This window comes from Mixophyes fleayi, chromosome 11 (assembly GCF_038048845.1).
Source record: "Mixophyes fleayi isolate aMixFle1 chromosome 11, aMixFle1.hap1, whole genome shotgun sequence".
NCBI classification, from domain to species: domain Eukaryota; kingdom Metazoa; phylum Chordata; class Amphibia; order Anura; family Limnodynastidae; genus Mixophyes; species Mixophyes fleayi.
Window position 1 is genome coordinate 22,036,026 of NC_134412.1, and position 13,589 is coordinate 22,049,614.

The 13,589-nt window shown below is 40.0% G+C and overlaps 1 protein-coding gene across 1 annotated transcript in view; it reads right to left on the reverse strand.

Moving 5' to 3' along the window:
* Positions 1-13,267, reverse strand: part of LOC142107358 (cathepsin D-like) — a 34,680-nt gene extending 21,413 nt beyond the window's left edge. Inside the window, exons 1-2 of the mRNA XM_075190751.1 lie at positions 12,980-13,267; positions 2,067-2,205 (exon numbers count right to left, since the gene is read on the reverse strand). Coding sequence (XP_075046852.1) covers positions 2,067-2,205; positions 12,980-13,041 — 201 coding nt within the window. The 5' untranslated portion in view covers positions 13,042-13,267. The remainder of the gene's footprint in view (positions 1-2,066; positions 2,206-12,979) is intronic.
* Positions 13,268-13,589: the final 322 nt, after the last annotated feature.

Sequence of the window (13,589 nt, forward strand, 5' to 3'; positions counted from 1 at the left end):
TTAGAAATGATCTTGCACGTTTCTTCTTGCAGCAATGAGTGATCCAACTACAAGCCCCATAACCATAAAAACTGTGTTTGAGTTAAGTGGTGGAGCTTACGGCGATGAAAAGTGGATTGGTCCGGTCCACCTTCCCCCCAACATTTAGTTGGGACAAAATAAACCCTGCACCTGTTTCACCAAACTCAGCCCACACATGAACAGATTTGGCTAAAACCCCACCCAAGGTTCCAACCCTTTCGCCAGCTGCAAATTGGGATTTTCCACCAAAATCGGGACAGTTGGGCGGTATGGGCGGTGACACAATAAACATGGGGATAAAAAATTTAAATCCAGGTCTAGCCACCGCTGCCACTCTGTAGGTCCAGGTCTCTAAGGTCTTTACACAAATCCCAGGCCCGGTGAGAATAAGCCAGTGCCAGAGTTAGGGCAGTGTATGGATTGGGTATACTACTGTCAAAGTTGAATAATTGGATGAAAGAAAGTATATTGATTAATATTGTTTTACCGTGCGATTGCGATCAGTACGCCATGTGTCATGACGCAATCGCACGATAAATAATGCACGCATACACTTACAATTACACATTCACTTGTACATAGTTCATTTTATAATAGTTCCAATCCACAGTTGTTTATGAACAAATGTTATTTAGTTTATAGTTAAATATTATAATGTTATATGCACTTTAGCAATATCTAAGGTTCAGGTCACAGGAAACATATCATGTCTGGTATCATTCTAATCCCCTATTAATCCGCAGTTGGCAGATCGCACCTTGCGTATGCTAGATATGGATTATAGGGAATAAATGATCATGTATGTTATTGTGTGTGTAATGCTAATAGACCAGTTTGACCTAGTTCTTGGCGGGAAGATTAGTATGCATCTTCTGGAGAGCTGACCCCCACCCTTGGATGGCATCATTTGAACTGGCCAATGACCTGCATTACACTGGACCTTCCTGAAGCCTGAACCTATGGAAACATGCCAAATCATCTGTATTGTTTTGACAGTATCACTGAGTGTATATTAGCAGGGATTCTGGGGCCAGCAGACAGTCTCTTTGACCACAGACTTCAGGACTGAATGACTGTATGCTGGATCTAGCAGGACGCAGCACAGCGCAGCGTATGTATCGGCTGTGCTTATTTATTGAACTGTTATCCTTTTACTTTTGCTAAATAAATCGCTTTGTGCTTTGGAACCACACAAATCGCATAGACAATGATTATTGGTAAACGATAAAATAACATTAATACTACCTGCATCTGAAATACCTGCTTCTTAAGGATATTCACTGTGTCGCTTATTGAGAGAGGGCCCAATTGGACTCCTTTGATTTTATCAAGTTGTTCCCCAATAATTGTATTCTTGTTTTTGATTCAATTTTCAAAATCTTCATGGCTTCATGGCTTCCGAAGACCAGTTGGCACATCAATATTATTCTATACATTCATTTAATTATTATGTATAGTGTGTATGCAATTATGGAACTCTAGTACACTCTATTTACCTAGTGCCATCAATATTTTGGGGTTTTCTAAAAAAACATTGGCAGTACGCATTTAAGGAACTGTGGGCAAGATATAGGTTGTGATCAACATTGTTTAACATGTTTTAGAATATTTTCCATGTCTACATTCATAACTTATTTGGAAAGAATCACACAACCTTAAATGCTTTGGGAGGGGATTAGATTGATTAAAGTGGTTGTCTGCAATGGGAGAATCCCATTTTTTTTAATAACTGCCCCCCTCTTTCATTTTAGAAGTCTCTCCACTGAGCTGAGTCATTTCAGAGCAGAAAGAGGTTGCAGAACGTCTAAACAGGGCGAGATATTTAACCATGGACTTGAAGTATGTAGTGAATATGGCACCTGATTGGATGGTGGTCATCCAATCAGGTGCTGAATCCTTTTAAACATTCTTTGACTTGACTCCATCCATTTATTCAATCACACACATACAGAAATAATGAAGCACTTCACATCCTATTTTGGATACCTAAAATATTATGTTTGCTCTTGAATCAGAGCATGAATACATGAGTCCTTCTCACTCACGTCCAAGTAGTTGGTGAGTTTCTCAGGGAATTCTCCCAGACGATGGACTTCATGATCTGCAAATCTGCTCAACATCTCCTCAATGGCCATGTAGTCACTCATTGTACGTCGGATGGATTGGAACTTGTTTAGGGGGATCCTGAAATGCAGAATCATTTAATTTGATTTATTTCACCATACTCCAAACTCACATCAATGCTGACGCACACCAGCCAAACCAGTTAATTTAATTTTTTTACCAATTTTAAACATTCTAAGTAGCAGGCTTGACATGCCCTGTTGGGATTTAAACCCAGGAACAGTGTTTTCTTATCGACCATGTTTCCTATAGCATCGGTGATGGCTAAACCACAGTGTTTTTTCTCTCTTACCTCCGTACTGCACAGAAAGAAGGATTATGGGGGTGCTAGGAAATAGTTCAACCAGATACTATAACAAACAAACAAAATAGGTCTATAATAAATTTGAGTATACAACAGTAAAATGACAAAAAGCTCAAAAACAAAATCATCCTATTTTTAAATTGCTAAAGCAGATGTATGTTGTATGGATGTGTCAGGCCGCAGGCCTTCTGAGGAGTATAACGTAACTGAACACTAACCGGAATTATCGCTACTGAACTAGCAGGTGCGGAGTCTAACGTACCCCTGGTTTTCGCCAGGGACCCACGTAAGGAGGTTTGGACTTCGCTGCACAGGGTACGCAGGTTGCGGTCCTACTAGCCAGTTGCTGGTGTAGTGTAGAAGGGTCAGACGGTCCGGGTCGAGCCAATCAGGAATATACGGTACCAGGGAGAATCCGAGAGGGTAGTCAACAAGCCGAGGTCACAGTACAATATGGGTCACACAGATAAGGATGGTCGCCAAGCACAACGGAGAGCAGAATAATGGAAGCACAATAGGGAACAAGGAAGCAGGAGAACCAGGACACTAGGTATGAACCTGTTACTCTGGCACCCTAATGGCGCCAGAGTCAGGTTTAAATAGGGCAGGTACAATGAGTATTGGAGGAGCCAGGAGGCGGGGATCCCGCGAGGAAAGTAGCGTCCCATTGCTAGGCAATGGGGCGAGGCAGGGCGCATGCACCCGACAGACCGATCAGATAGAAGCCGCAGCTTGACCATTGCCTAGCAACAGAGCGCTGCGGCCGGAAGGAAGGCGTCCATCCCCGACTGACAGGGGATCAGCGGGGACGGCGCCTGACAATGTGCTGGTGTGACTCTAGTGGCTAGAGTTGACAGTGAGGCGAGAACAAAGTAAGCTACGGTGTAATAAAGATGCCTTTTTAGGAAATATTTTGTTTCTTGAAGTGTGAAGGCCATATATGGTCTCTGGTTATTGAATTAATGTTTTTTCAAACCGAAATGGTAACCGGCTTTATCTACTTTTTAAAGTACATGTGATCACTTTATTTGAAACATTATGATAACTGAGCACTGGTCATTGAAGGTAGTACATCATAGATCAACTGGATACAAAGAATACACATTTTTGAAATATTATATTAATAATTATTTACTTTATTGTATCTCACCATACAGTATGTTTGTGTTTCAATTAAAGAAAGTTACTACTTTAAAATGCGTGTTATTGCCATGGATTGGTGAATATAGACAAAGTTTATTTCATATCAATTTCCTGTATTCTATGGGTTATTTTTCAAGGCCCTTCATAATTTTCCCATAGATTTTAAGCTTACGAGCAGGGTTCTCTTACCTCTCTGTCTGTCTGTATTACCCAGTATTGTCTTATTAATGTATGTTCCAAATTGTAAAGCTCTACGGAATTTGCTGGCGCTATATAAATATATGTTGATGATGATGATGATGATGATAATTTTCAGTGTCAGACATATATGACCTCTAACACAACACTGATGGAATTAGAGGTCATATATGTCTGACACCGATACAGACTAATATGACCTCAAATAGAGACATAATCATCTCCTCTCATATTGAACATACTATTGATCTGGGCAACACGGTGACTCAGTGGTTAGCACTTCTGCCTCACAACACTGGGGTCATGAGTTCAATTCCCGACCATGGCCTTATCTGTGTGGAGTTTGTATGTTCTCCCCGTGTTTGCGTGGGTTTCCTCCGGGTGCTCCGGTTTCTTCCCACAATCCAAAAACATACTGGTAGTTTAATTGGCTGCTATCAAATTGACCCTAATCTGTCTGTGTGTGTATGTGTTAGGGAGATTATACTGTAAACTCTATTGGGGCAGGGACTGATGTGAGTGCATTCTCTGTAGAGCGCTTCGGAATTAGTGGCGCTATATAAATGATGATGATCCAGTGAAGTTATAATTCTCTCTATTCCCTATATTCTTCCCAATCCACCTCAGCCTCCCAATTTTTTTTTAACTGTGGTTCTCTTTGTAACTTGAATAAAGGGTCCATTTTTCTGGAACTTTTTATCCGTTATGAACATAAAATCAGTTTTCCACTCACTTGACCTATATAATAAATATACACAGTATAAAGACTTCACTAAATGAAGATTCCAAAGAGTTTCATGACATTGTACTTTGATAATGTGCTCAATATGGCCAGAAAAGTTTTATACACTCCTGCAATCCTTTGCCAAAATACGTGTAAGGGAATCAGACGTCCCAAAGAATGAAGAACCTCTATTAAAATGATTGAATTATAAATAATAGAAAATGCATAGCTAATGTATCTGGTAAATGGAAAGTTATTGAATGTGTCCTAACCGGCCTCCTATTGTGTCTATAGGACAATGGACAAATGAAAGTCGCTTTTACAATAGTAGCTGAGTATGATGTCTAACTTGAGGACCTTGAAACCTTAATGTCTTAAAGTAACATTCACAGATGTAATAATGGTTTCACAAATACTGAGATCCAAAGTAACGTTTTTCTGGCGGAGAAGCAATTTTTGGATGTAGTCCTTTACCCCCAAATATTTCCCATACCCATCAGTTTCCCATAAACTCATGTTCACACCGTGGTAGACTATGGGATACAAGTGATCATAAACCACATCTATCAACACCATAAGGAACTGACTAGCAGCATGGATATTATTATAAATGTAAGCGATGGATAGTTTTGTGAGCCAATGTTGGGCATTGGGGTTAATCCATGCACAGTAGGATATTATGTAAGATGCAAAAAGAGACAATTTGGAAGGAAGCAAGGGCAGAAGGCTTGGGTACATAAGAGTGACTCCTTTTTTATGCTTTGTTCCTAATTCAAAATCAGCAGAGGCTACAATTGTAAGAGTACATGCAAAAAAAGAATGGCAATTTTATATATTCAAATTGTTAACTATTTAATTCATAGCTGTTTAAAAACACAATAATAATCCACTAATATATATATTTCAAGAGTGTATCTCCAGTATGAAGAAAAACAAAGCAATGTTGCTAGTTTCAAGGTACTGTATAGACCACACCTATGGAACCCACAGTACAGTAAGTTGAATGGTCAGCTTAAAAGACCATCAAAATTAAAATTTTCTAATGAACCACGGAGGTAACATACAGTGTTACCCTGACATTCCATTGCGGCGCTGTTAAAAATTAAAGTGTTATCTCGACAACCTCATACATCCTTAGGACAGTATCCTAATGGAATATGATGCAGGTCAAAGGGCTGAGTTGCTGTGACATCACTGGCCCCGCCCCTGTGTAGGAATCAACCAATCTACACTTTACATTTCTGCAAAGCAAGTCTGCAAAGCAAGTCTACAAAGCTGTCAGTCATTCTCTGCTTATTTAGGTAGAGAAGCAGCTCCCTCCTAACATGCATGTTATTCAGCTCAGTAATACACAACTTTTGTTATATAGTAATGTCACACATTGTGGCTTTTCTTGCTCTTTGGACATCCATGAAGCAATTGGTTAGGTCATTTAGAGGAAGCAAGAAAATATATGGACACATATTACACATGCAGATGTAAAAGTAGATTCTCAGAAGGGCTTGTGAATGTCGTTGGGGGTTTAGAGCAGGGGAAATAGAAGTGTTATCTTAAAACCGTATTCTGCAACAAGTATAAAACTGCACAATGTTTTTAATATGAGTACATACTGTGCCCTCTTATTTGTACAACAGTTCTGCATACATATAACCTGATGCATTTAACATCAGCAACAAGTAGAACATAAGAGGAATCTCATACTCCATGTACACATTCAATATTTGCCTGATAACATTCCTTTGTGCTGAGTAAACGCAAGATAGAATGAGATGCAATAGCATTACCTGTAACGTCTGCCACACTTGCAAATGCTTATCTTAAAGGGGAATTACCAGCAAAATATGAATTTTTAAGCAATGTTTAGCATTAACTTAAATATGTTACAGACATTGTTAAATTGATGTATATGTATTATAAAAATTTTGAAAGTCAGGTTCTTCTCTAAACAATCCATCCGTCCCACGCACCCTGCATTCTCTCAGATATTTCTAAACGCTGCTCGCTCCCTTCAGTGCGCTTAATGCAACTTAAATGCATTGTGGTCAAACTCCATTGACCTTCAGGAAAAGAGCAGAACTGCAAAGTCCGCAATTGCATGTCAAACTTATTTAACATAGGGTTTCGCTGGCTTTTAGAACTTGTTTTCTTCAAACATCAGTGGGTAAACGGCTTAAAGATTGATGGGTTAAAGTGATGTCCACAAAGAGATTTAGGGAAAGGAAAAGTAATTAAGGAAAGTAAGGCAAAAAAAAAAATGAGTAACTTTGCACTTTGGCAAAACCATGTTGCAATTGAAGGGGTGCAAATTAGTTTATTATTTTGTACATAAGGAAAATACTGACTGTTTTTTCATGTAGGACACACATTCTTGATAGCTTTATTTTTACACTGACATTTAGAGTTGATCTAGGACATGCCCTACCCCAATTATAAATCTGTCCCCATATTTTAAATTGACCTCCTCCTCCAATGTAATATGGTTTTGTCAAGGTGAAAAGTTACTCTTTTTTTGCTTTGCTTTCCTTAATGAATCAGGCCCTTAATCCGTGACTAAAAGCTCTTCAGACAGAAAATATAAGGCAAGAGAGGCTCGAAACCATCTTCTTTGCAGATGGTGTTCAGCACAGTGGCCTAGTGGTTAGCACTTCTGCATCACAGCACTGGAGTCATGAGTTTGATTCCTGACCATTGCCTTATCTGTGTGGAGTTTGTATGTTCTCCCCGTGTTTGTGTGGGTTTCCTCTGGGTGCTCCGGTTTCCTCCCACACTCCAAAAACATACTGGTAGGTTAATTGGCTGCTATCAAATTGACCTTAGTCTCTCTCTCTCTGTCTGTGTGTATGTTAGGGAATTTAGACTGTAAGCTCTAATGGAGCAGGGACTGATGTATATGAGTTCTCTGTACAGCGCTGCGGAATTAGTGGCGCTATATAAAATAACTGATGATGATGGTGTTCCTTATTACTTTGTGTCACTAAATATTGTGGGGCCAATTCAGTTCTCCTCGATGTGCTACAGAGTGCATTCAGAATGGTTGCGGAAGCCCTCTCTGCGATGTAACACCGTGCATTTATTTTGCAATCCATAGAGGTGAACAGGTAAATAGGCTACGTTAGGGTAACGTAGTACTAGGAGATGTGCGCAGCTGAACATTGTGATGACGTTCGTGGCTCATCGCTGAGAATTTAATCCTGCCCTGTGTTAGCAATTTGCAAAGTAAATTATATTTGCCAACCGAAAATACAAACTGGTCTACAAGCATTTTATTATTTTTTTATCCTGCTGAAAAAAACCCCAATATTTAAACAATCAGCTTCTTTGTAACACTAAGGGGTTGTTTTGCAGAGACCTGCAACAAATTAACTATCAGTGATTGTGAGCACTCAAAGTTCTAACATTCTAAAATGAAACATTTTAGGTGAAATCTCCAGCTCACAAGTAGATAGGTAATAAACAACTTTAAGGTATTTATATGTGCACCAAAAGACAACAAAAACATAATAAAAATAAATTCCATGTAATCTGTTGAATTGTTGCATAGGGTTTACTTTAAACAACCAAACCAAACAAATTTCCCAAGATAGCAATGTATTAAAAATTTATATTCAACAATTTTGCACAAAGATAAACAACAGCATATGCAAAACAAAAAAAAATGCTTTAATATATGAATCAATTTGATCAGTTCACATGGTATTGCAGTAATGCTTCTATTGTTGAGTATTTGACAAAGTCTGCAGTACTGTAGGCGGTGTCATACGAGAAACAAGGCACTATTTATACTGCAAATGAAATGACACCACATAACACCCTTGTATTTAAAAGTCTGCAATCTTCCTGACCTCTGAAGACTGCCTGACCAACTAAGTTTGTATCTACCGTATACTGTGTACTTGAACAATGTTTGTCAAACGCTTCACTTATATTAGTCTATTACAAAATCACAAGCATCACCACTATTAAAAATTTGCTGTATCAGAAAAGAAAAATGGTGTTTAGTTTTGTTTTGCAGAAGTGAAAGTAATCTATATTCAGCTAATCTTGGCCAAGCAAGGACCGATTCTGACCTTCTGCCCCAGCACAGAGCACAAGGTCTAGCCCATGTAGATAATGAAATTGGACAACATCAAGCTGGTCACTTCTGCTATCACTGGCTTCCGATGGTGCACTCACAAGAGATGACCGACAGTGGTCATCCAACTTACATTTGGTGAAAAAGGCAGCACTAGTTTAAATATTCTTTGTGATCCTATTTCAGTTACTGCATTTGTAGAACATAACCTGGAAAACTATTTACATAGGTTGTAGAGGGTGAGTGGTACAGCCTTGTCTCATTGTGAATGTCAGAACATCTCTGGAAATGATTTATAAGTTGCTCACTGCACATGTGTGAAAGTCTGTCCCGCATCCCAAGTCACATGCAATATATAATCTCCTCTGCTTCTATGGTCTGATGAGACTATGGGGTATATTTACTAAACTGCGGGTTTGAAAAAGGAAGTGGAGATGTTGCCTATAGCAACCAATCAGACTCTAGCTGTCATTTTGTAGAATGTACTAAATATATGATAGCTAGAATCTGATTGGTTGCTATAGGCAACATCTCCACTTTTTCAAATACCCACAGTTTAGTAAATCTAGCCCTAAAACTTTGTTGCCTAACTGCTAAGAGCTATGTATAGCGTAAATGAAGCACTGTATACCAGTCAGGTAACACTAGCCCACAAGTATGGAGGTAATAGCTTCATGCTATGGGGATACAGAAGGTACTGGTAATTTTGTGAGGACTGATGAATGGTGCAGACATCTCAGACAGATCCTGCACAAACACTATTTATTTGTCTCTTTTATTGCATAGTATATTCAATAAACTTTTTACTATATATTATTTTCATATATATGTCTATTTGATTATGGATTGAATTTCCCTTATTAACAATTGTCATTTTAATGGCAGTATTCACTTATTAAGCATTTATCCCTTTCCAATGTTTGAAAGATTTATACGTTTTTAAGCTGTGATTTTGCGTTAGAATCTTATATTTCTTGACATTTATATACAGGATCAGGAAACTGCACTATGTAGCAGCATCACAGTGGTTCAATGTTATTATTATAATTATTACCATTGTCATTATTATTATTGTTGACACTTTGTGTTGAGTGTTGTTTTATATATTTTCTGGGTTGTAAGTTTGTTTTCAACATTGACCTACAGCATATTGTAAAGGCAACGCAATTCCTAATCCTCAATATTTGCCTTCAGATGTCCACTTTGGGCCTCCATCCATTGTGGGAGTGGCTAGAGGAGGAGTCAAGGCGGAGCTATGGTGCGCACGTATGGAAGAGATTTTAATCATTACCATGTGACCTGCATTGTTCTCTTCCATCTTCCCTGAGTCAAAATCCTCCATCACCTCTGTTCCTTTTTTAGCAGAACTGTGCTATATATAACATACATGCCAACTCTCCTGGAATGTCCGGGAGACTCCCGAAATTCGGGTCGGTCTCACGGACTCCCGGGAGAGCAGGCAAGTCACCCGCATCCCGCCACTGCCTTCCCAAAATGACGCGATTCGCGGTGAATCTCATCATTTTGGCCCCATCACGGGGGCGCGGCCAAAATGACGCGTTTGGCCGTGCCACACCCCCTCCCGCCTCCAGTCACGCCCCTCTCCTGGACAGAACTTGCTGAAAGTAGGCAAGTATGATATACAAGTTAACCCGTGAATGATACTCATGCATTCTAGTCAAATCAAGCTACTTAAGGTGTTAAAAAGGTTCTTGTCATGCATTTGGGCCTAGCCCAGGCCTCCTCAGGGGAAGAGCGTTACTTCCCGACGCAAGCGCCCTTTTTTAACGTGGTTTTGTCCACATGTCACCACCTCATCATTTTTCTCCATCACCTCATCCTTCATCTTCATCGTCACATCCTTCATCAAGCTACTTAAGGTGTTAAAAACTCCCCACTGTCACCCCCGGCAACCACCAACCACTCCCAACTGTCACTTCTCCTTCAAGAAATATATAGGTCAGTGTATAACTCTGCCCAGCAGGTGGCGCTGCAGCTTGTTTTTTTTTTCCCCACACACGCCACTAGGCATTTATATAGTAGATAATATCTAAATATTTTTCCTGGTGGCACTCTGGGCCTGATATGCATTAAGGCACACATACTGAGCGCAACATGCGTATGTTTTAAAACTTACGTAAATTGAGTTTACGTACGACTGAGTTCAGCGAAGAGCTGATGTGAAGATACGTGTGACGATGACGACGGGTCTAGGTCTGCTCTACTCTACCAGACAATACACTGCAGGAAACATCCAAAACATATGTGTAAAATAAAGTCATAAAAGAACACTCAGGAATAAAAAGAAAATATTTAATTAATATCACCTGTTAATAATATAGTCATTGTTTTTTTTTCTTTCCATGAAATACACTTATTAGGTTGTTCTTAATGTCTACTGAACATAAAATACATTTTTTACAGTTGCTCCTGATTACAAACACGTTATAGCATGCGTACACAGCCGCCATCACTAGTAATCGGCACCTAGACTAGACCTGTAGCTGCAAAAAGAGATACGGCTGAAAAACAAGTACCTGAGAGATGCCCGAAGCTTGAATCGGATGCTGCTGAGGGCGCTAGAGTTTGGCACACCCCTACTGTACATTGACTATGGGCACACGCCACTTTCCCGCCCCATCCCTTCCCTGAAATCGTGGGCTGTAGTGTCCTTGGCGCGCAAAGATTTTTTTGCTGTGGAGTATTGTCCGGTTCTGGGCAAGCGCAGAGTAATTGTCATTTATGTCCCTTAATGTATCAGGCCCACCGGTCACAGAAATGGAGTGCTGGAGCTCTGTGTATGTTAGAGCCCTATAATATCATAGGAAAACCGAAGGGGGGGTTCTAATGCCTGGAAACCCCCCATCCAAGCCTGGGGCACTGTATAATTGAGGTGGCTGGACCCTGCTCTTGCTTCACACAGCTCTGCTTGAAAAGAGAGAGCTGCGTGCACCTAACAGTAGTGCACGCAGCATTGCCCATGTATATTATAGGGATAGGAAGAGTTGGAGAGCAGCCAAGCACTGTCTAATATTATAGCCACGCCCCCATGCATACTGGTCACTCCCACTGGCGGCGTGGTGTGGAAACCCCCCTCTACAAATCCTGCGTTTGCCCCTGAATATGTATCATTTAGCTTAAAATAATGCAGCTTGGCAAAAGGTTTTCAAGTTAGTCATCTGGATTAACATAAAACATGACTTAATATTGGCTGCATCTGTAGTTGTATATACAATAGGTATATGCAAGGGGCATCCGCGGCCGCAGTGGTGCAAATAGGAAATGATCATCACTGCAATTGACCCCGTGCTTAGTGTTGCTCATGGTGAAACTAACAATTGTCAACTGTATTACAGACACCAAGACAGAAAACAACTGCTTACCACTTCCCAGTGTTAGTAATACAGGATGCACCGCTTTAAAAAAAACTATTAACAATTATTTTATTGTCAAAATATGCCATATTTTTGTATATTTGTGTTTATTTTGCTATGTTTGATTTAATGGATAGTATTACATAAACACTCCTTTGTTTCCTTTGAGGGTTAAATAATATTTTACTACAGGCTTTCAAACAAATCATAACAGCACTGTCTAATTGTCAATGTGTCTGAGAAAGACTATAAGCTCTGTTGTATTCCATTACTTTTTAATGGAATGCGGCCTCCAAGCACATATTTATAATTTACCAGATATGCTGACCTTCGCGTAAAGCATTACTATTTCATTGTACAGACAGAACAGTATTTATTGCAAAACAATTCAGAGTAAGTTGAACCACCTAGAATGAACTAATGTTTTCCACTCGAATATCGTGCCAATCATACAATAAAAGACCGTTATCGCATTAGTGTGCACGCTCCAACGATCAACGATTATCACATTGCACATTGCATCGTTTGATTTGATTTTATAAACATACTACTAATCTCTATAAGTGATGGGACAATGCCGTTCCAATTCTGCAGTGTGTCTGCACTCACGACCAGCAGTATAGGCAGATCGCCATAGAGTTTACAGAGTCACGATCTCTTCAGCCGATGGTTATGACAGGTGAAGGGCACAGATCTGAAGGTACCATTTGTAAAACGTGTATAGTGTGTGCACAGGAATCGGCTGCTGATCGGGACTCAGTCGTTGGTTAAATCGTTAACGATATCGCATCGGGAGAAAATTTCTGTAGAGTGTACCCAGCCTAACTCTTTGGAATACAAAGTGTTAACTAGGCAAAGAAAGATATCAATCTGGCATAGTGTGATACAATCACCTGTGCGCCTTTACTTCCTAAATCTGTGATCTAGAATGAATGCGTGTGAAGCTCTTTTTGAGCTACACAAGATTAGTGGTGAATGTATATACACTTGATATAGTTTCCCACATAGCCATCACTTACCTAACCATTGCATTTGCGCTCCATGTGAGCAGGAAAAGCAACGTGAATGTTTGTATCTTCATCGTCCTTCTCGTCTCGTAGTGAGGGAATGTGTTTTAGGGCCGAGCCAGGAGTCGAAGTGCAAATACTGTTTCGTTTTACCCGTCCGTTCATCCAACTTCCCTTTTAGAGGGTTGTACTGTTAACAATTTGTCAAGTGCTTGCTGTGGTTTTTTTTTCACAAGCCACTGGGCAGGAAGTTCCTAATGTGCTTCTGTGCGCGTGAGTGTCACAGATATAGGCCTGTCAGCTGTCAGTCTGTGGTCCAGGCATCCCGGCCATAATTGGTGAGAACACCACACATGACTAATCATGAGATTAAGCTGCTGATGGACAGTTCTGATAAGCTGAATAAGTTAAAGGGAAGTGGGTCGTTTCTAATTAACTGTTGCCAGAACACAGAGATGCGTGCCAAAAACATTTTTTTTTTTTTTTTTTAAATGTTGACAGAAATAAAACTTACAAAGTTAAACAGAAAGGTATTACTAATTATTGGGTACTTCTACACTTGGGCCAGGGCTGTTCCCAGGGCTGTAACTAGGGCTGTGCGACAGGGGTGACCGCCCAGGGG